The sequence below is a fragment of the Palaemon carinicauda genome, chromosome 3 (assembly GCF_036898095.1).
Source record: "Palaemon carinicauda isolate YSFRI2023 chromosome 3, ASM3689809v2, whole genome shotgun sequence".
NCBI classification, from domain to species: Eukaryota; Metazoa; Arthropoda; class Malacostraca; order Decapoda; family Palaemonidae; genus Palaemon; species Palaemon carinicauda.
This window is the reverse complement of record NC_090727.1, coordinates 95,927,474-95,952,473: the sequence shown is the minus strand read 5'-3', so window position 1 is coordinate 95,952,473 and position 25,000 is coordinate 95,927,474. Positions and strand designations below refer to the sequence as shown.

At 37.0% G+C, this 25,000-nt stretch overlaps 1 protein-coding gene across 2 annotated transcripts in view; it reads right to left on the bottom strand.

Annotated features, from left to right (window-relative positions):
* LOC137638376 (facilitated trehalose transporter Tret1-2 homolog) overlaps nucleotides 1-25,000 on the bottom strand; it is a 49,292-nt gene that overhangs the window by 13,989 nt on the left and 10,303 nt on the right. Inside the window, exons 1-4 of one of the 2 annotated variants that reach the window (XM_068370405.1) lie at nucleotides 20,791-20,910; nucleotides 19,102-19,398; nucleotides 2,274-2,387; nucleotides 134-263 (exon numbers count right to left, since the gene is read on the bottom strand). In XM_068370405.1, the coding sequence (XP_068226506.1) occupies nucleotides 134-263; nucleotides 2,274-2,387; nucleotides 19,102-19,359 (502 nt within the window). In that variant the 5' untranslated portion in view covers nucleotides 19,360-19,398; nucleotides 20,791-20,910. Of the gene's footprint in view, nucleotides 1-133; nucleotides 264-2,273; nucleotides 2,388-19,101; nucleotides 19,399-20,790; nucleotides 20,911-25,000 lie in introns of those variants that run through there. The other variant, XM_068370404.1, reaches the window with a different exon arrangement.

Genomic DNA, 25,000 nt, shown 5'->3' with positions numbered 1-25,000 from the left:
ACACACTAGAAGTTTTCGCATGTAACAGGGATGTGTTTAAAGACAACCACTTCTATCCATCCCCGAATAGAGTTAACCTTATCAAAAAGTCCAAAAGGCTTTCCACTATTACCAGGCACACAATTGTACTCACCGAACCATGTTGTCTGGGCCGTTGTAAGGGTAAACCCCATTTCCTCCCATCGGGGAAGCGAGACGGCAGGAAAGGCGTGAATTGTCCCTACGGAGAGGCCGGCCAGGCACGCCACGATCACATTCGCTAGCTGGAAAGGGTCAGGAGTTAGATAGTGTTAGAAGATAGACGGTGCTGATGTTGGGAGTGTTTTTGTACACACTCTCTCTCTCTCTCTCTCTCTCTCTCTCTGATGTGCGGGGTGTCTGTGCATTCTCTCCCCCCCTCTCTCTCTCTCTCCCCCCCTCTCTCTCCCCCCACTCTCTCTCTCTCTCTCTCTCTCTCCCCCCCCCCCCCCTCTCTCTCTCTCTCTCTCTCTCTCTCTCTCTCTCTCTCTCTCTCTCTCTCTCTCTCCACACGCACACAAATGTATTTTCACTTGCTTTTAAATACTATTGTATAAAAAAGATATGAAATTAAATACTATTGTATATTACACAGATATGAAAGCTTCGAATCTCTCTCTCTCTCTCTCTCTCTCTCTCTCTCTCTCTCTCTCTCACATGTATTTTCTTTTATGTATGCACGCACTTATTTTTAATGACACTATATAAAACTGATATGAACGTTTCAAATTGATTCTCTCTCTCTCTCTCTCTCTCTCTCTCTCTCTCTCTCTCTCTCTCTCTCTCTCTCTCTCTCTCTCTCATATGTATTGTCTTTATGTATGCACGCACGTATTTTTAAATGTCACTATTTAGAGCTTATATGAAAGCGTCAAATGGATCTCTCTCTCTCTCTCTCTCTCTCTCTCTCTCTCTCTCTCTCTCTCTCTCTCTCTCTCTCACACACACACACATGTATGTGCTTTACATATGCATGCTAACAACAACAACAACAACAACAGCAAATGCAGCCGTTTCTAGTCCACTCCAGGACAAAGGCCTCAGACATGTCATTGTTCATGCCTGGGGATTTAGCCATTTCATCACCACGCTGGCAATGATGCGTGATTTTCGTCTCATCACTCAGAGCAAACCAACCTAGTATGGGTGGCCCTGACAAGTACAGCTTTGCTGATCATGGCGATACACGCACTTTTTCATTACGTTAAGGTACCCCCACTCGGAAAGGGGCACTTATTTTGAAATACAATTGTACATAATCGAGACCAAAGCTTCGAATTGAACCACTATCTAAAACTCTATATTGTATACTCCCTGTATGCACAGACATTCATTTATTATTACAGTTTAAACTTAGAGGAAAACTCTGTAGAGCGCAGACCTCCGCCGTGGCAGCTTATTTCTCTACTTTTTGCTCGAACTTGACCTTAACATTTGACTTCAATATGTATTATTTGGCGTGGAATCTTATACACTCAAATATGAACCAAGTTTGAAATCTGTGAGAACGATATCCAAACTTATGGCTGATTACGTGTATTGGACATTTTGCTTGACTGTGACCTTGATCTTTGACCTTGACATTTCAAAATTTAATCATTTCCAGCTTTTTACATAAAAGTTGATCCTTGCAAGTTTCATTACTCTACGATTAAAATTGTGATCGGGAAGCTGTTCACAAACACACACACACACTCTCTCTCTCTCTCTCTCTCTCTCTCTCTCTCTCACGCGCGCGAACTGGGGAGAGGGTAAAACATAACCTCCTTCCAACTTCATTGGCGGAGGTAATTACATTCCTAGGGCTATAGCCTAATATTAAAATCTTAAAAGCTACAAAACCTTTAGGCCGGGAGCACACTAGTGACTCTGTGGCGCCACAAAGCCACAGCATCGTGTGGCGGGGATGTGGTCTCCCATAGGTTTCCACTGTTTTCACGCCTGTGGCGGGAACGAGCGACAGAGAGCCACGGTCGCTTGCCACAGTCGCTAGTTTGCGCGGCAAAACTTGAAAACAATGGAAACCTATGGGAGACCACATCCCCGCCACACGATGCTGTGGCTTTGTGGCGCCACAGTGTCACTAGAGCGAAAGAGCCACAGTCGCTTGCCACAGTCGCTATTTTGCGCGGCAAAACTTGAAAACAATGGTAACCTAAGGGAGACCACATCCCCGCCACACGATGCTGTGGCTTTGTGGCGCCACAGAGTCGCTAATATGCTCCCGGCCTTAGAGAAATGGTAAGGAAACATACCTGTCTACAGAAAGGGCTGAATAGAGAACTATGGCAACATTTTCTCGGTAGACAACACTTGGACTTCCCCTGTCGGGACTTCAGGCTGAAGCCGTCTGCTTGGTCTTTTGTATTCTGAAAAGAAAGGATTTTTTAATATGAAAGTTTTTAGTAATAGACACAATTATTAAATTTTAATCCTAGGACCATCTCTTTGATACACTTAAAAAAAAAAAGAAAAAAAAAATTAATTTTAATCGGAAAATCTCCGTAAAAATATACTGTTCTCAGCCGTATTTCAGTAGAATACAGGCGACCGTAATTTTTACCATAATTTATTATCTTTTGAAAGTTGTTAGTAATAGACACACTTATGAAGTTTCAATCCTAGAATCATCTCTTAGATACACTTAAAAAAAAGTAATTCTAATTGGAAAATATCCGTGAAAATATACTGTTCTCAGCCGTATTTCAGTAAAATACAGGCTACCGTAATTTTTACCATATTTTTTTATATTTTACGGATTGGTGACCGTAATATCACTCCTCTACGTCAATATATCCGTTTTTAAAACGGTAAATGCCTGGTAACATTTATTCCAGGATTTTTTCCCGTTTTTTACGGCAAAATTTTAACAATGTATAGTGGTATTTAATTTCATTTAGATAAGCTTTGATACGCTACTGATAATTAAATCAACATTATTCTTAATGCTCTGTATCTTATTAGTTTGTGAACAACTTTCCACAAAAAACTACCTTACCAATTTTGATCAAATTCAGTAGTCATGTTGGTTATGACCCAAGGATGAATCTGTAATATTATGAATAAAGTGCATCAAAGTATAAGTATACAACAGTACTTCGAAAATAATCATAATGTTAAGTAAATGGCAAATATTTTGTTAGTTTATTTTTTGTTTGTGAAGCACATTGCACCAAAAAGTACAGAACCAATTTCAACGAAACTTTGTGGGCATGTAAGCTATGACCCAAGGATAAAGCCATTAGATTTTGAAGAAAATACATGAAAGTACAAGTACGAAATGGAGTTAAGGGCAAAATAAGACTGATTGGTGTGGCGAAGGCATGCTCTCAACTAATTGTTCCTCTAGTTTTTCCTCCAAGCAAGAGCCTGTTCTAGCCTAAGACAGACTTAATTCAACAAGTTTTCTTTGCATTACAATAATAATCAACAACAATCATCATCATCTCCTCCTCCACCTATTGACGCAAAGGGCCTCTATTAGATTTCGCCAGTCGTCTCTATCTTGAGCATTTAAATCAATACTTCTCCATTCACCATCGCCTACTTCGAGCTTCTTACTCCTCAGCTATGAAGGCCTGGATCATCCAACTCTTCTAGTCCCTTGTGGAGCCCAGCTGAACGTTTGGTGAACTATTCAACAACAATAGTAAAGGAAAATGTAACAACAACAATAGGGCCTCAGTTAGGTTTAGTCAATCGTCTCTATCTTGAGCTTTTAATTCAATACTTCTCCATTCATCATCTCCTACTTCGAACTTCATACTCCTCAGCTATGTAGGCCTGGATCATGCAACTCTTCTAGTCCCTTGTGGAGCCCAGCTGAACTTTTGGTGAACTATTCAACAGCAATAGTAAAGCAAAATGTAACAACAACAATAGGGACTCAGTTAGGTTTAGTCAGTCGTCTCTATCTTGAGCTTTTAATTCAATACTTCTCCTTCACCATCTCCTACTTCACGCTTCTTATTCCTCAGCTATGTAGGGTTGGATCATCCAATTCTTCCAGTCCCTTGTGGAGCTCACTATTAGATTTCGCCAGTCGTCTCTATCTTGAGCTTTTAATTCAATACTTCTCCATTCACCATCGCCTACTTCGAGCTTCTCACTCCTCAGCTATATAGGCCTGGATCATCCAACTCTTCTAGTCCCTTGTGGAGCCCAGCTGAACTTTTGGTGAACTATTCAACAACAATAGTAAAGCAAAATGTAACAACAACAATAGGGCCTCAGTTAGGTTTAGTCAGTCGTCTCTATCTTGAGCTTTTAATTCAATACTTCTCCATTCACCATCGCCTACTTCGAGCTTCTCACTCCTCAGCTATATAGGCCTGGATCATCCAATTCTTCTAGTCCCTTGTGGAGCACAGTTGAACGTTTGGTGAACTATTCAACAACAGTAGTAAAGCAAAATGTAACAACAACAATAGGGCCTCAGTTGGGTTTAATCAGTCGTCTCTATCTTGAGCTTTTAATTCAATACTTCTCCATTCATCATCTCCTACTTCGAACTTCATACTCCTCAGCTACGTAGGCCTGGATCATCCAACTCTTCTAGTCCCTTGTGGAGCCCAGCTGAACGTTTGGTGAACTATTCAACAACAGTAGTAAAGCAAAATGCAACAACAACAATAGGGCCTCAGTTAGGTTTAATCAGTCGTCTCCATCTTGAGCTTTTAATTCAATACTTCTCCATTCATCATCTCCTACTTCGAGCTTCTTACTCCTCAGCCTTATAGGCCAGGATCATCCAACTCTTCTAGTCCATTGTGGAGGTCAGTTGAACGTTTGGTGAACTATTCAACAACAATAGTAAGGAAAAATGTAACAACAACAACAACCGTGAAGGCTACTCGAAACGTGCCAGATTCTGTCTCTGAAAGTATTTGTATCGTATATAGTAATCCTCAGCGCGCCAAGAGGCACCACTTCCTCAGTGTTGACCCGTGTCTTGTCTACACTCCTAGCCAGTACTGTCAAGGCTAAGTCGGTGTGGCATCCAGCCAACGACTGTTGTTCGTGCCCTCACGGTTTAAATTAAACCGAGAAGTGTCCTGGGAGAAGAAGATAAGCGTAGATAGCAGGTTTCAATGTTTGAAAGGGAGATCAGTGTCCTAGGGACTGAACATGTTTTAAAGGCCGGTCATGAAAGCAGAGGCAAGGGACAGGGGCATTGCCCTAGCAAACAGGATAATGCCATAGAGGCTGACCATATATCATGTGGTCAGCGCCCAGAACCTTGGGAGTCCTTGGGAGAAGATAAGCGTTGATAACAGGTTTCAAAGTTTGAAAAGGCAGATCAGTGTCCTGAAGACAGGGCATGTTTATTATTATTATTATTATTATTATTATTATTATTACAAGCTAAGCTATAACCCTAGTTAGAAAAGCTAGATGCTATAAGCCCAAGGGCTTTAACAGGAAAAAATAGCCCAGTAAGGAAAGGAAACTAAGAAATAAAAAACTACAAGAGAAGTCACAAACAAGGCCGCTCATGAATGGCAGAGGCAAGGGACAGTGACATTGCCCTAGCAAGCAGGACAATGCCCTAGAGACTGACCATAATATGCATATGGTCAACGCCCAAACCCCTTCTCCACCCAAGCTAGGACCAGGGAGGGCCAGGTAATGGCTGCTGATGACTCGGCAGGTAAACCCATAAGCTCCCCCAAACACCCTATCTTTAGCTTAACAGGATGGTAAGGTTGCGGACACTAAAGGAACTAATGAGTTTGAGTGGGACCCTCAACATTCAAGCTAGGGCCAGGGAGGGCCAGGCAATGGTTGCTGACTCTACAGGTAGACCAATAGGTTCCCTCAAATCCCCAATCATTAGCTCTTAGGTTGCAGACACAAAAAACTGTCGAGTTTGGGTGGGATTCGATCTCCCGTCCAGCAGAACGACAGACAAGGACTTATCCAATAGGCCACCATAACCCATTTGCTCCTGGATTTATGTCCTAAATTTCATAATTGCTTATCTATGTATTGCATCTTTTCTTATTACAATTTTCCTTGAAGGCACACTTTTTAACTAGAGGGGCACTCAGTAGAGCGCAGACTTTCGCCGTGGCAGCTTATTTCTCGACCTTGACCTTGGCCTTTGAGCTTAACGTGTCTTAATTGGCCTATATTTTCATGCACTCAAATATGAACCAAGTTTAAAGTCTCTGTGACAAGGATGTCCAAACTTATGGCTGATTACGTGAATTGGATATTTTGCTTGACCGTGAACTTGAACTTTTACCTTTGACCTTGACCTTCCAAGATTTAATCATTTCCAGCTTTTTACATAAAATTTAATCCTTGCAAGTTTCATTACTCTACGATTAAAATTGTGGCCAGGAAGCTGTTCACAAAAACACACACACACAAATTACAAACACACAAACAGGGGTGAAAACATAACCTCCTTCCAACTTCGTGGGCGGAGATGATAATTGAAGAACTAACTAGCCCTGAGAAATTGATTGCTGCTTAAAACGATCTATGAATGGGATGTCCATTGTTGGAGAGGTAGTAGTAGTAAGTGAGTATTGGTAGTAGTAATTGAAGGGATTAACCTTTGCAACGGCTCCCACACATGACCCCGAGGGAACACACACACACACACACGTGTGACTGTTTACTCATATCCTGCCTTTGCAAAACAACTCGGCCATAAAAACCGTTTCCCCGGCATAACAGCTGTGGTCGAAACCCCTCGTTAATGTTCGTGATATAGTTACAGAGTATTCAATGCAAAAGTAATAATGATTTATTACTTTTAATATTTAATGTCTTGAATTTTGATGAATATTTTGACATGACCTAAGGTGAGAGTTTGTCATTGTGGTCCCCTTACTAGCTCCTCCCCCTCCTTCACTTCCTCACTTCCCTCACTAACTGCCCCCTCTCACTCCCTCACTAAACCATCCCCTTTCCACAGAATCATGACTAACAAGGCGAACTTCCCCTATAGATGGTTTTATGTGAAAGACTTAATTAGAAAATTTTTCTAAAGATGTCACAATAGATTTGAATTATTTATTGAAATCTGATTAATGCCAACTCGTAAATGTTAATTCTAATTACATTTTTTTATTAATTATAATAGAAATATATTATTATTATTATTTTTTATCATTATTATTATTATTATTATTATTGTTATTATTATTATTATTATTATTATTATTATTATTATTATTATTACAGTGGATAAGGCTTTGAAACAGCCCTTGGTATAGTGAATAAGGCTGCATAAGTTTCAACCTTTATTATTATTATTATTATTATTATTATTATTATTATTATTATTATTATTTGGAAGTTGGCCCTCCTATTCCCATATTCAAGCCTTCACTCCCTGGAAAACTTAAGAGAAAAGGGTCTATATAACGAAAATATCTTGATAGTATATTTTTGACACGTCAATTGTAATTGGGCTTTTAGCAGCCTAACTGCCAAGCCTAACTGTCATGCTCTATACTAAGCAAGCGCGTGCGCGCACACAATTAAGCAAGCAAGCAAGCGCGCACAATTTAATTGAGCCATGCATAAAACTACCTCGCTCATCTCGAAGTTATTTTTACTTGATTATAAAACATCAAAGGCACTAGAAGAGTTGGAGGATCCAGGCCTACATGGCTGAGGACTATGAAACGTGAATGGAAAAGTATTGATTTAAAAGCTCAAGATAGAGACAACTGGCAAAATCTAACCGAGGCCCTTTGCGTCAATAGGCGTGGGAGATGATGAATAGAGAAGTAGTGATTTAAAAGCTCAAGATAGAGACGACTGGCGAAATCTAACCGAGGCCCTTTGCGTCAATAGGCGTGGGAGATGATGAATAGAGAAGTATTGATTTAAAAGCTCAAGAGATAGAGACGACCGGCGAAATTTAACTGAGGCCCTTTGCGTCAATAGGCGTCGGAGATGATGATGGTTATGAAACAAATTTTTATTTGTAATGAAATAATGGCCAAATTGGATTAGTTTATTGACGTTCTCCGTAAGTGCAGGAGAAAAATAGGAGATCTTGTCCAATTTACGTTCTTCATTGTACTATTTTTCCATTTTGGAGTCCCTGGGCTTATAGCATCGAGCTTTTCCAACTAGGGTTGTAACTTAGTTAATAATAATAATAATAATAATAATAATAATAATAATAATAATAATAATAATGATAATGATAATGATAATAATAATAATAATAATAATAACAACCATTGTTAACTAATGAGGAGATAGGGAGGTGGTGCTCCAAATATCTACTTGTTACCCAAATTCAGATGTTCGATCTTTTTATATTTTGTATAATGGAATATGTCTCTTGCCTCTGCTCTCACAAGGGAGTTTTAAACCCTAAAAGACTAATATTAATCACAAATTAGATAAAAAGAAAATTTTAAGAAATTTTATCTGAAGAGGGCTTTGGAAAAAAAAAACTCAGAAATTGTAATTCTAAAGGGTTTTCGAATAAAATGTTTTCAGAAATTGTATCTGAATAGGACTTTTGAAGTAAATGTTTTCAGAAATTGTAATTCTAAAGGGTTTTCGAAAAAAAAATGTTTTCAGAAATTGTATCTGAATAGGACTTTTGAAGTAAATGTTTTCAGAAATTGTAATTCTAAAGGGTTTTCGAAATAAATGTTTTAAGAAATTGTATTTGGTTATTGCTTTGGAAAAAAAATGGTCTCAGAAATTGTATCTGATTAGGGCTTTGGAATTTTTTTTTCAGAAATTGTATCTGATTAGGGCTTTGGAAAAAAAGTTTTCATAAATTTTATCTGATTAGGGCTTTGGATTTTTTTTTTCAGATTGTATCTGATTAGGGCTTTGGAAAAAAAGTTTTCATAAATTTTATCTGATTTGGGCTTTGGATTTTTTTTTCAGAAATTGTATCTGATTAGGGCTTTGGAAAAAAAGTTTTCATAAATTTTATCTGATTTGGGCTTTGGATTTTTTTTTCAGAAATTTTATCTGATTAGGGTATTTGAAAAAAAGACTTTCAGAAATTGTATCTGAATAGGGCTTTGGAATTTTTTTTCAGAAATTTTATCTGATTAGGGCTTTGGAAAAAAAGGTTTTCAGAAATTGTATCTGATTAGGGCTTTGGGAAAATTTTTTTCATAAATTTCATCTGATTAGGACTTTCGAAATAAATGTTTTCAGAAATTGTATCTGAATATGGCTTTCAATTTTTTTTTTTTCAGAAATTGTATCTGATTAGGGCTTTCGAAAAAACTTCCAGAAATTGTATATGAATAGGGCTTTCGAAAAAACTTCCAAAAATTGTATATGAATAGGGCTTTCGAAAAAACTTCCAGAAATTGCATATGAATAGGGCCTTCGGAAAAACTTCCAGAAATTGCATATGAATAGGGCCTTCGGAAAAAACTTCCAGAAATTGTATATGAATAGGGCTTTCGAAAAAAACTAACAGAAATTGTATATGAATAGGGCTTTCGAAAAAAAAAACTTCCAGAAATTGCATATGAATAGGGCCTTCGAAAAAAAAACTTCCAGAAATTGTATATGAATAGGGCCTTCGAAAAAAAAAATCAGTAAAGTTTTCCAAACAAGGTTTTCGGATGTTTGAGGAAACCGGTACAAACTGCCCATTACTGCCCATTTACGAGTACAACTTTTGAGTCGTGTGTGAATTTTATTGAGCGGTAACATAATACATCCTGCATGGGGCCTCACGTGCATGATAGTTACATAATACTCGAACTGTCTCGAGGATTATGTAAGTTCTCGTAAACACAACGGTTGTTATGTAAGAACTGAGGTGAGTGCACCGCACCAGACTGCATAGGGCATGGAATAGTTTTTTTTTTTTTTTATTTTTAATTTTTTTTAAAATTTTTTTTTTTTTAAGGATGTCTGAGAACACGATTAACCTCTAGTAGATTTTGCTTTATAATATCTTCACAGTACAGATATCAGATCAGCTGCATAGGGCATGGAATATTTTTTTTTTTTTTTTTTTTTTTTTTTTTTTTTTTTTTTTTTTTTTTTTTTTTTAAGGATGTCTGAGAACACGATTAACCTCTAGTAGAATTTTCTTATAATTTTACTTTTACAGTGCAGATTTCAGAACAAAATAAAATGAGTAAGCTTAATTTTTAAACTTTTTATTCACAGAGCATGGAATAATTATATATATATATATATATATATATATATATATATATATATATATATATATATATATATATATATATATATGTGTGTATATATATATTTTTTTCTTTTTTCTTTTTTTAGGATGTCTGAGAACACGATTAACCTCTAGTATATTTTGCTTTATATTCTTACTATTTCAGTACAGATCTCAGAACAAAATAAAATGAGTACACTTGAATTTTAAACTTTTTATTCGATCGGGTGTTCCAATTGTTGCGTTTTCAGAAGTATAAAAAAAAAATAGGGCATGGAATAATAATTTTTTTTTTTTTTTTTTTTTTTTTTTTTAGGATGTCTGAGAACACGATTTTTTTTTTTTAGGATGTCTGAGAACACGATTTAACCTCTAGCATAATTTGCTTTATAATTTTACTTTCACAGTACAGATTTCAGATCAGATAATACGAGTAAACTTAATTCTTTAGCTTTTTATTCCATTGAATTTTTCCAATTGTTGGGTGTTCAGAAATATGAAAAATTTTATCTTTATAATCTTACTGTTACAGTACAGATTTCAGATCAGAAAATACTAAACTTAATTTTAAACTTTTTATTCGATTGATTTTTCCTATGGGTACTTGTTCAGAAATTTGAAAAAAGTTTATCTTTATGCTTTTTATTCGATCGATTTTTTCCAATTGTTGTGTGTTCAGAAATTAAAAAAAATATATATTTATAATTCTACTTTTACACTATAGATTTCAGAAAAAAATAAAATGAGTGAATTTAATTTTTAAACTTTTTATTCGATCGGGTGTTCCAATTGTTGCGTTTTCAGAAATAAAAAAAAAAAACTTTATAATTTTACTGTTACAGTACAGATTTCAGATCAGAAAATACTAAAGTTAATTTTTAAACTTTTTATTTGATCGATTTTTCCTATGGATACTTGTTCAGAAATTTGAAAAAAAAATTATCTTTATGATTTTTCTTTTCACAATACATATTTCAGACCACAAAATAAAGGGAGTTAACTTAATTTTTTTGCTTTTTATACGATTAATTTTTCTAATTGTTGCGTTTTCAGAAATTAAAAAAAAAAAATCTTTATAATTTTACTTTTTACAGTACAGATTTCAGACCAAAAAAATAAAATGAGTATACTTGATTTTTAAATTTTAATTCGATCAATTTTTCAATTATTGCATGTTCAGAGATTTAAAAAAAAATTCTTTATAATTCTACTTTTTACAGTACAGATTTCAGACCAAAAAAATAAAATGAGTATACTTGATTTTTAAATTTTAATTCGATCAATTTTCCAATTATTGCATGTTCAGAGATTAAAAAAAAAAATTCTTTATAATTCTACTTTTTACAGTACAGATTTCAGACCAAAAAAATAAAATGAGTATACTTGATTTTTAAACTTTTAATTCGATCAATTTTCCAATTGTTGCGTATTCAGAAATTTGAAAAAAAAAATTCTTTATAATTTTACTTTTTACAGTACAGATTCAAGACCCTAAAATAAAATGGATATACTTAATTCTTAAACTTTTTAATCGATCAGTTTTTCCAATGGATGCTTGTTCAGAAATTAAAAAAAAAAAAAAATATCTTTATAATTTTTTTTACAGTACAGAATTAAGACCCGAAAATAAAATTAGTATACTTAATATCTAAACTTTTTATTCGACTGATTTTTCCAATTTTTATAGAAATATATTTTAGCCTATCACTGGTCCGATTATTTTAAATAAATATATCTTATCACTGGTAATATTACTGTATAGAAATAGATTTCAGTTTGCCACTACTACGACTATTATATAGAAATACATTTTAGCTTATCACTCTTATGATTATTCTAATCCAAAAAGCAACTGGTAGTATGTAAAAAAGGTAACTATATTCATAGTCACAATTATACCTAGAAAAGAGTTATGGTGGACGATGTGGTAACGTCCCTGACTGATAAACGCCAGACTGAGGTTCGGGTCGCGCTCGAACTCGATAGTATCTTTGTCCGCTGCAACCTCACCATTCTCGTGAGCTAAGAATGTGGGGTTTAGGGGAGCCTATAGGTCTATCTACTGAGTCAACAGGAGCCATTGCCTGGTCCTCCTTGATCCTAGCTTGGATAGAGAGGGGGCTTTGGCGCTGATCATATGTATATATGATCAGTCTCAAGGGCATATATCCTGCTTGATAGGGCAATGTCTTTGTCCCTTGCCTCTGCCATTCATGAGCGTCCTTTAAACCTTTAGATATGGTCAGTCTCAAGGGCATTGTCCTGCTTGATAAAGCAATGTCACTGTCCCTTTCCTCTGCCATTCATGAGCGTCCTTTAAACCTTTAGATATGGTCAGTCTCAAGGGCATTGTCCTACTTGATAGGGCAATGTCACTGTCCCTTGCCTCTGCCATTCATGAGTGGCCTTTAAACCTTTAAACCGAAGAAAATTCCTATTGTATTCTTAAAATCTGTTTCATCCAACTTTAAATAACTGATACAGTTTGGCAACGCCCCAAGAAGACATATTAAATAAGGAAAACCTTTCCAAACATTACTGTGTTATACCTGCTCTTGAATTAATCACTGATTTGATTTTACACATGAGCACGGTCTTGCTGTAGCTAAGAGGACTCATATTGTCTCTTTGGACGACCAAGAATCTCATTAAGTTTTAGATAGATTATTTATATTTAGCTACAGGTCATGATTTCAATTTTCGATGGTCTTGTTGTATAGTTTTCTACTGCTGCAATTTCTTGTATTATTATTATTATTATTATTATTATTATTATTATTGTTGTTGTTGTTGTTGTTGTTGTTGTTTTGTAAGAAGGCTGATAGGAAACCACGACCCAATATACAAACCAGCCAGTAACCTCCTTTGTAGGAAGTGTAACTGGCAAAGGGCCATTGTAATTGGCAACCTCCATAGGGCCATTGTAATTGGCAACCTCCATGAGGCCATTGTAATTGGCAACCTCCAGGGGGACATTGTAATTGGCAACCGCCATGGGGCCATTGTAATTGGCAACCTCCAGGGGCACATTGTAATTGGCAACATCTAGGGGGACATTGTAATTGGCAACCTCAAGGGGGACATTGTAATTGGCAACATCCATAGGGCCATTGTAATTGGCAACCTCCATGGGGCCATTGTAATTGGCAACCTCCAGGGGGCCATTGTAATTGGCAACCTCCATGGGGCCATTGTAATTGGCAACCTCCATGGGGCCATTGTAATTGGCAACCTCCATGGGGCCATTGTAATTGGCAACCTCCATGGGGACATTGTAATTGGCAGCCTCTATGGGGGCATTGTAATTGGCAACCTCCAGGGGGACATTGTAATTGGCAACCTCCATGGGGCCATTGTAATTGGCAACCTCCATGGGGCCATTGTAATTGGCAACCTCCATGGGGCCATTGTAATTGGCAACCTCCATGGGGACATTGTAATTGGCAGCCTCTATGGGGGCATTGTAATTGGCAACCTCCCGGGGGACATTGTAATTGGCAACCTCTATGGGGCCATTGTAATTGGCAAGCTCCAGGGGGACATTGTAATTGGCAACCTCCATGGGGACATTGTAATTGGCAATTGGCAGCCTCTATGGGGGCATTGTAATTGGCAACCTCGAGGGGGACATTGTAATTGGCAACCTCCGGGGGGACATTGTAATTGGCAACATCCAGGGGGACATTGTAATTGGCAACCTCCAGGGGAACATTGTAATTGGCAAACTCCAGGGACCATTGTAATTGGCAACCTCCATGGGGCCATTGTAATTGGCAACTTCCATGGTGTCATTGTAATTGGCAACTTCCATGGTGTCATTGTAATTGGCAACTTCCATGGTGTCATTGTAATTGGCAACCTCCAGGGGGACATTGTAATTGGCAACCTCCAGGGGGACATTGTAATTGGCAACCTCCATGGGGACATTGTAATTGGCAAGCTCCATGGGGCCATTGTAATTGGCAAGCTCCAGGGGGACATTGTAATTGGCAACCTCTATGGGGCCATTGTAATTGGCTTCCTCCATAGGGCCATTGTAATTGGCAACCTCTAGGGGGACATTGTAATTGGCAACCTCAAGGGGGACATTGTAATTGGCAACCTCCATGAAGCCTTTGTAATTGGCAACCTCCATGGGGCCATTGTAATTGGCAACCTCCATAGGGCCATTGTAATTGGCAACCTCCATGAGGCCATTGTAATTGGCAACCTCCAGGGGGACATTGTAATTGGCAACCGCCATGGGGCCATTGTAATTGGCAACCTCCATGGGGCCATTGTAATTGGCAACCTCTATGGGGACATTGTAATTGGCAATCTCCAGGGGGATATTGTAATTGGCAACCTCCATGGGGCCATTGTAATTGGCAACCTCCAGGGGGCCATTGTAATTGGCAACCTCCATGGGGCCATTGTAATTGGCCACCTCCAGGGGGACATTGTAATTGGCAACCTCCAGGGGGACATTGTAATTGGCAACCTCCAGGGGGACATTGTAATTGGCAACCTCCATGAGGCCACTGTAATTGGCAACCTCCATGGGGCCATCGTAATTGGCAAACTCCAGGGACCATTGTAATTGACAACCTCTATGGGGCCATTGTAATTGGCAACCTCCAGGAAGCCATCGCAATTGGCAACCTCTAGGAGGCCAGCATATTTGGCAACCTCCAGAGGGCCATTTTAATTGGCAACCTCCATAGGGCCATTGTGATTGGCAACCTGAAGAGGGAAATTGTGATAGACAACCTCCAGGGGCCATTGTATTTGGCAACCTCCAAGGGGTCATTGTAATTGGCAACCTCCATGAGGCTATTGTAATTGGCAACCTTCAGAGGGTCATTGTAATTGGCAACCTCCAGGAGGCTATTGTAATTAAGTACCTTGATCTTCTAGATTTAATATTAGAGCAGGAGATGTTGCAATCATTCCATGGAAAATGACTTACAAGGAGCACATCATTACAGTTTACATGTATACTTGGTCAAATTGAAGTTAAAATGTGTTTCTAGACAATCCACGATTGAAATATGACAATACCATACCTTTATCTCAGTAGTTTAGATCGATTTGGAAACTTGTCAGTATCAAATTTTAGTTTAATATAGATAAATTCTACCTGAACAGCAAGGTACCTCTCCCTGGGATACTTCCCCCCCCCCCCCCCCCCCCAAAAAAAAAAAAATTAGAGACCAGCTTGAAAATTCAAGTTAGTTGTCTATATATCAAATTAAAACCCAGATTACCAAAATCTGAAAGGGATACTTTCCAAAAGAATGAAATATTAGAGACTGTAGTTCGAAAATTCAAGTTAGGTGTCTACAAATCAAATTAAAATCCTTTACCAAAATCTGAAAGGAATACCTTCCAAAAAATAAGATATTAGAGATTGTAGCTCAAATATTAAAATCAGTTGTCATCAAATCAAATCAAAATCCACGATACCAAAATCTGAAAACCTTTGAAGTACTGCCAAGAAATCACCTCTCCTTAAGATACTTTCCAAAAAAAAAAAAAAAATAGATTGTAGATCGAATATTAAAATTAGGTATCTACAAATCAAATTGAAATCCAGGTTAGCAAGATCTGAAAAGCATTTATAGTACTAAGAAATCAATCAACTTTGGAAAAAGAAAGCAATAAAAGAAAGCAATAAAAGAAAGCAATAAAAGAAAGCCCCTTTTCCCCTACACGGTCAAGGGCAGCACTGCCATCTACCGTCGCAACCAGAACATTACACAATGCCCATGACGTACCCACCACCCAAAAACAGGAAAACTCAAACCCTACTCGAGAACAAAAGAACTTATGACGTATTTACGTGGCGATGAGAGATTGTATAATGGGCTTTTTAGACGGATAAACTTAGACACACCCCAGTAATTAGCCCCTCTCATTCTAGGACACTTAAAATGAGTCCCACAAGGTCGAATGCAGATATGAGTACAGTGACGAAAGGGTTCGTTGCTAAGCAGGATATGTGTCAATTACAGCAGACCGGGACCCATTTGTTGCGGCCATAAGTTGTCCTGCATTCACGTGTATAGTCTGTGCCAGTGCGTGTGCGAGAGAGGGAGGAGGGGGGAGGGGTAGGGGAGGGGCAGTGTGTGTGTGTTTGTGTGCTTGAGAGAGAGAGAGAGAGAGAGAGAGAGAGAGAGAGAGAGAGAGAGAGAAAAGGTACGTAATGAGTGGTCGCGCACTGGTACACGTGTGTGTGCAAGTGAGAGAGAGAGAGAGAGAGAGAGAGAGAGAGAGAGAGAGAGAGAGAGAGTTGTGTGTGTACAAAACAGTGTGTGTACAGAGAGAAAGTGTGTGTGTACAAGAAAGGGTGTGGACAGAGAAAAAGTGTGTGGGTGTACAAGAAAGGGTGTGTACAGAGGGAAAGTGTGTGTGTGTGTGCATGTACAGAGAGTGTGTGTGTGTACAAGGAAGTGTGCGTACAGAGAGAAAGTGTGTGGTTGTACAAAAAAGGGTGTGTACAGAGAGAGAGAGAGAGAGAGAGAGAGAGAGAGGGGGGGGGATTCACATATACAGCTAATATTTCCAAACAGAAAGCTATGCTCAAATAAAAGCTGGCATTGAAGAGTCAAATTTCTATCATCCAGTATTTGATTGACAGACAGACATAAAAACAGGAGCAACGTATAAGTTTCCAAACTTATTTCCTGTTCAAAATATTTAGCTTCGACTTTGGTTACTTAACCAGAGATAAATTCGATAAATTTGTGTTTGAAGCAAAGATGATTTTATGGCAACAACGTTGAAATCGAAATTATTCAATTTTAAATAAAAATATATTCTCATATTTACCTAATTTTAATTTTGGTTAATGTTAATGAATTTTTAACCGGTATGTTCGTATTTCCATTGTGCTAATAATCTCAATGCTGCTAATTATTATTATTGTTGTTATATTAATCGAATTTTTAACACGAGGAAAAAATCACATTTAGAAGACCATGCCCACCTAACAATTAAAGCAAGGAAACATAAAAATAATTTTGGGATAATACCAACAAGGGCAGAGTTAGAGTTCATTTAACTTTTACCAAGCCAAATACTTAAGGAGCTCCAAACAATCAAATAAAAAAAAACCTATTTACAGTTATAAGTTTCCAAATTTCCCGATAGATAGCGTCTGTTTGTTCTGGCAATGTTAACAGATACTTGCCAACACGTTTTTCCTCGCGTGAAGGCTAATTTTTTCTGCATAAGAATGCGAAGGTTCCTTATCTTTTTTTTTTTAAGTGTCAACGGTTTAAAGAAACACATTTTTAGTTTCTTCGTCTTTTAAAGTTTTTAATCGTATATTAAATACGTTGGTTATTTCAATCATCTTGGCTAGTTAGTGAGCTGTTGAAGTTCATGGTCTTAGAGAAAATTCTCTCTCTCTCTCTCTCTCTCTCTCTCTCTCTCTCTCTCTCTCTCTCTCTCTCTCTCTCTCTCTCTCTCTCTCTCTCTGTTTTGCGTTGAAATTATCTACATGCTCCTTTATCGAATTCATCTTTCAGTATAAACACCCCAAAAATAAAATCGAAACTATAATAGGATACAAATAAGGGTTCCGGATAGTTCAAAAACTGAAAAAAGTCAATGAAGTATTTCTAGTTATGTTAGTTTAAAGGTCACTCATAAATGGCAGAGGAAGGGACAGTGACATTACCCTATAAAAGCAGGACAATGCCCTAGAGACTGACCATATTACATAATATCAGCGCCCAAGCATTCTCACCACCCAAACTAGAACCAAGGAGGACCAGGCAATGGCTTCTGATGACTCAGCAGGTAGACCTGTAGGCTCTCCCAAACCCCCCATTCTTAGCTCACAAAGCTGGTGAGGTTGCAGTGACCAAAGGAAATAATGAGTTTGAGCTGGACTCGAACCCCTGTCTGGCTATCACCAGGCAAGGACGCTACCACCTGGCCACCACAACCAATAAAGAAAGATAGGTAATGAAGCATTGGTAGTAGAAGAGAATTATTTTTTTTTTAAATGGAGTTCATGGGTATATGTTGTGAAAGTAAGTTAACCCAGATATTATGCAAGAATGTAAAATCGTTTACGCAACAAAATCAATTGAAGTCGACTGTCTATTAACAGTGAGATAAGCAAAAGAAATTGAGTAGAGAATAGAAAGACATCGGAACTAAATGGAAAAGTTGCTGTTGTAAATGGCCCCTGGACGATATAATGTTTATATCTCTGAAAAGGCAACAAATCTAAAAAGAATCTACTTAGGTTTGCTTCACACGAGAGGATTTTTTCCGTACGGTAATATTTCCTCTCGTTATGAGGCATGTCGTCACGAGTGGATTTTTTTCCGCGCGGTAATATTTCCTCTCGTTATGAGGAATGTCCTCGTGAGTGGACTTTTTGCCGTACGGTGATATTTCTGCTCATTACAAGACATGTCTTCACACAATAGGATTTGAGTGCCCTCCTAGTTTCTAAAAGTTGCTACACTTGAACCGCACAGGTTACCAGTGCGCACGGCTAACAAATCACTGTTGCCGCATATGTAGGGAATCATTGATCCTTGTTGATGTCTGATTCGTGCGGTTTTGGTATCTATCTACTCGCGTGAAGCAAGCTTTAAGAAATTACAAATCCCGCTGCCCCTCGGAAGAATTTTCGCACGGTAGTGATTTACCAGCTGCGAGCACAGAAAATCCGCGCTGTTCTAATGCAGCTGCTTATAGAAACTACAAGGCTGTACAAGGAAAATCCTCTCGTGTGAAGACACGCCTCCGCGCAGTTCTAGAGTAGTGGCTTATAGAAACTACAAATCTGCTCGGAGAAAATTCTCTCGCATGAAGACATGCCTCCTAATGAGCGGAAATATTTCCGTACGGGAAAACATCCGCTCCTGTGAAGCGAGCCTAAATGTCATTCGTAAATATAACCGTAAATAACTTCCTTACGTAGCCGTCTTTACCTTATCTTTACAATCGAAGTGGTTGACACTGTCAATCAATAGCACCTCATTTTCACGGGCAACTTCGTCAGGTCCTGCTAATCGTCCGCCATCTTCGCTGGACTCGGCGCCATCTGGAATTTTCGTCAGCTCTGTTCCGCCTCCTTCATCCACTGCCTGACTTCCTTCGTCGGCGTATTCGTATCCTTCTTCGCCTCCTTCCGTTAGAAGGGTGTGAGCTTCGCCACTTGGCAATTTTTCGAGTATTTTTTCATGCATTGTGATTATAGAAGTCTTCTGTATGTTGAGTTCAAGGTTCTGAAAGCAGAGAAATTTTATTTTATTTATGGGTAGGTTTAGCTCATTATGATATACTCTACTGTATATATATATATACATATATATATATAATATATATATATATATATATATATATATATATATATGTATATATATATATATATATATATATATATATATATATATATATATATATATATATATATATATACTGTATATATACATATACATACACACACACACACACACACACATATATATATATATATATATATATATATATATATATATATATATATATATATATATATATATATATATATATATATATATGATAAATTTTGCACATTTTTGTGTTTTTCATATTCAAATAAGCCATATATATTTTTGATATATTAATTTCTGGATTCTCTTAACGACCTCGGGATCAGAGCCCCAGGCGAAATCTCACAAAGACAAGAGCTTGGCTCCGGCCGGGAATCGAACCCTGGTCGGCAAGCTTTTCTTCGTGGCCGAATGGGTTAGTCACTGTCAAGCTTATATAGACAGTGACTAACCCATTCGGCCACGAAGAAAAGCTTGCCGACCAGGGTTCGATTCCCGGCCGGAGCCAAGCTCTTGTCTTTGTGAGATTTCGCCTGGGGCTCTGATCCTGAGGTCGTTAAGAGAATCCAGACATTAATATATCAAAAATATATATGGCTTATTTGAATATATATATATATATATATATATATATATATATATATATATATATATATATATATATATATATTATATATATATAATCTATCTATCAATCTCTATCCATCTATATACATACATACATAAATACAAAAATACACAAATTTATCGATATGAATAAGTTTATATATATATATATATATATATATATATATATATATATATATATATATATATATATATATATATATACATATATATATATATATATATATATATATATATATATATATATATATATTATATATATGTGTGTATACGTATATACAGTATATATGTATACATATATATGTGATATATATATATATATATATATATATATATATATATATATATATATATATATATATATTATGTGTGTGTAGTCTGTTTACATGAATAAATGTATGTAGATGTGCACACACATATATATATACCTCCCACATTTACGAAAACTTAAATCTTTTCGAAAGCTGAATAAATATATCCTTTATCATTATGGTGCTTTATAGCACGCGCATTTGTATAGATATAAACTTATACGTATTAATATCAAGCATGTGCATATGTATTTCCTAGTCCATATTAAATGTATATGAATAAACGTATATATGATACGCATGAGTTTGAACTTGCAAGACTCGAACCCTAGAAAATGGACTAAAAAAAGTACGAAAATATTCAAACCCTCTAAATCCAAGAACCCAGTTCGAGCTACGTTGCCAATATCTATCGAAAGACGTCTTGTATTCACGTGTGTTCTTCTCGGCCCCGTTGGCATCACTACGTTGCCCCCACCGAGTCTCGTGGCCTACTGGCCGGTCAATGAACGTTGGAGCCTTTTTATAAGAGACCCTAGATGCGAACGAAGCTCCCAATTGGAAGCTCATGTGTGTTCATGCGCATATCATCAATGAGACGACTCCCCCGCTCGGTTTCAAAGCTCTAAATGCACGTGACTTATCTGCTTGGAATAAGAGACTTCCCATATTGCATGCGTCGTCATGATCCTCTCTCTCTCTCTCTCTCTCTCTCTCTCTCTCTGCATTAGTCATGTGGGAAGTGAATTTGCAAAAGGGTTGCTACGGCTGATGTAGTCTTTGATTGTTATCAGGTATGTTTATTTTATTTAGGTATGAAAACATAAGTCTCTCTCTCTCTCTCTCTCTCTCTCTCTCTCTCTCTCTCTCTCTCTCTCTGCATTAGTCATGTGGGAAGTGAATTTGCAAAAGGGTTGCTACGGCTGATGTAGTCTTTGATTGTTAACAGGTATGTTGATTTTATTTAGGTATGGCATTTACATAAATTGCAAGGATTTTATTAATTCATTACCCTTGTATATCATACATTGATTTACATGTTTTAACGTCCCTGACTAGTGATGGCTAGACTGGGGTTCGAGATATATGGCTAAACTTTAGGGCATCGTCACTGTTCCATGCCTCGTTTAATCCTTTAAGGAATAATATAAAAGTCATGGAAGATGTTTAAGAAACTTCATTCACGACAAATTTATGATCACAGTAGCACAAGGCTACGCTAACTTAGGATTCTTGAATGTTTATCTCAGTGTTTTGTATTCATTGAAGATGTCCTATATATTGGAAAAAAATAATTGTGTTTTTTGCAGCCAGGGGAGATAAATATTCTGTATAATCTGCATTAATGTTTTTATATATGTGGATTTTGTTCACTGAAGCAACACATGTCTCATAAACAGTATTTTTTTTTATTTTCTTTTTTTTATAAATAGCTAAGTGAGGCCAAACTATTAGCATAAACACTTGACATTTTTTTATATGATGTGTACACTCGACAGCACAGCCGTTCCGAATAATACTGGTTTTAAATTTTTTGAAGTAGACTGAAGATACGGCTGTCCTCTATATAATCTGTAGAATATTCTAATAAAGAAAACAGAAATGTTTTGACTGAAAATGATAATGTTCAATGAAAATAGATAACAAATAAGAGTTGTGGACGGTATGTATGTTTTACATAATGCTTGAAGTATGTGAAGTAATAATAGCAAATATACTGTAAGGTTAATTTTAAGTGTCTTTGTACATACATACATACATATACCAAAGGCACTTCCCCCAATTTTTGGGGGTAGCCGACATCAACAAGAAACAAAACAAAAAAGGGGACCTCTACTCTCTACGTTCCTCCAGCCTAACCAGGGACTCAGCCGAGTTCAGCTGGTACTGCTAGGGTGCCACAGTGTTTTTGTAGTCTGGAATAACAGTTGTCCCACGTGTAGCATTTTACTGGCAGTAGCTACTCCAAAATCTAACTATTGTTCTTTAGTCTGGGGCAGTGCCATAGCCTCTGTACCATGGTCTTCCACTGTCTTGGGTTAGAGTTCTCTTGCTTGAGGGTACACTCGGGCACACTGTTCTATCTAGTTTCTCTTCCTCTTGTTTTGTTATAGTTTATATAGGAAATATTTATTTCAAAGTTGTTACTATTCTTAAAATATTCTATTTCATTGTTTCCTTTCCTCACTGGGCTATTTTCCCTGTTGGGGCCCCTGTGCTTATAGCATCCTGCTTTTCCAACTAATGTTGTAGCTTAGCATTTAATAATAATAATAATAATAATAATGATAGTCTGGGGCAGTGCCATAGCCTCTGTACCATGGTGTTCCACTGTCTTGGGGTAGAGTCCTCTTGCTTGAGGGTACGCTCGGGGACACTATTCTATCTAATTTCTCTTCCTCCTGTTTTGTTAAAGTTTTTATAGTTTATTTAGGAAATATTTATTTTAATGTTGTTAGTGTTCTTGAAATATTTTAATTTAACGGTTTTCCTTTCCGTGCTGGCCTATTTTCCCTGTTGGGGTCCCTGGGTCTTATAGCATCCTAGTTTTCCAACTAGGGTTGTAGCTTAGCAAATAATAATAATAATAATAATAATAATAATAATAATAATAATAATAATAATAAATTTGCTGCAACAAAGAAAATCACAATGAAAATATTAGAACATTTGAAAGTTGAAAACTTCAAGAAACCTGTTCATAAATGCATTACATCAATATGGAATTTCAAGATATATGTCCTAATCCTTGTATGCAAAATATGTTTTACATGGCAAGGTTAATGTCCCTTTTAAGAGTACCATGTCATAAATTGGAGGGCGCGATCACTGAACTCTCTTATGCTTGACGTGTCCTTAGAATCATAAGGTGATGAGTTTGACGGTATATTTTCATCACAGTGGAGAATTCTGCAAAACCTAACAATTCAGCATGTTGGTAGAGCAAGATTGCATCTTGCTTGCCGAGGGTTAGTTGGTGTCATTAGAGCGATCGTTAGAGAAGGTACTCACCCGAGAGTATAGAATCATAAGGTGATGTGTTTGACGGTATATTTCCATCACGGTGGAGAATTCCACAAAACCTAACAATTCAGCATGTTGCGAGAGCAAGATTGCATCTTGCTTGCCGAGGGTTAATCAGTGTCCTTAGAGCGATCGTTAGAGAAGGTACTCACCTGAGAGTATTGCCGCGTTCGACGGTATATTTTCATCACGGTGGAGAATTCTGCAAAACCTAACAATTCAGCATGTTGGTAGAGCAAGATTGCATCTTTCTTGCCAAGGGTTAGTCAATATCATTAGAGCGATCGTTAGAGAAGGTACTCACCCGAGAGTATCGCCTGTGTATAAGTGTATATTTCCATCACAGTGGAGAATTCCACAAAACCTAACAATTCAGCATGTTGGTAGAGCAAGATAGCATTTTGCTTGCCGAGGGCTAGTCAGTACCATTAGAGCAATCGTTAGAGAAGGTACTCACCCGAGGAGTATTGCTGCGTTTGACGGTATATTTCCACCACAGTGGAGAATTCCGGAAAACCTAACAATTCAGCATGTTGGTAGAGCAAGATTGCATCTTGCTTGCCGAGGGTTAGTCAGTATCATTAGAGCAGTGTTTCCCAACCTTGGGGTAAATTACCCCAGTGGGGTAATGGACCCGTATTTTTGGGGTAATCAAGATGTTCTGAAATTGAGTTATTCACATTCCCATAATTATTGCCATAATTCATACACAAAATCTGCAATAATCATTTTATAGGAAAGCTCAATAATTTTAACTATAAGCAGCCAATAGCGGGCTACATGATCCATACAGTTCATCAGGTGGCTGCCAAAAAAGCATCCGATGTTACCGGGTATATGTTCAATGGGGTAATTGATTAGTTGGAAATAAAATTTTGGGGTAATCATTTAAAAAAGGTTGGGAAACACTGATTAGAGCAATCGTTAGAGAAGGTACTCAAGGTACTCACCTGAGATTATCACCTGTGTACGAATGTATTCACAAACCTTTTTGTAATAGTGAAAAAAAAAACCCATTCCGATGTCTCACTATCCGTTGACATGGGACATATATACATACGTTTTCAAGGCAAACTCTATTCTATTCGTCATGATCATAATTCATACATAGTGTCATTCGAGGAATCTGGACAAAAAAATAACTCGAATAATCTAAGCAGAGACAAGCTCTTGTTATATATAAAGGTTTGACAAGTTGACAGGACAATAACAGCTTATGACATAAACATCGCTGTGGAACTCGGTCGGCCTCAGAAGACCTAATTAATGTTGTGGTATGTTTGTTTATGTTTGATTTTTTTTCATAATTTGGATACTCCTCATTCTCATTATTGTTATTATTATTGGAGTTTAAATTATGTTGTTGTTGTTGTTGTTGTTGTTGTTTTGTTATTGTTGTTGTTTTTATTTTTTTTTATTTTTATTCATTTCATTATTTTATTATTTTATTTTGATATTTTATTACTTTTACTTGTATTTTTATTATTTCATTTTATTATTATTATTATCATTATTATTATTATCTTTATTGTTATTATTATTATTATTATTAT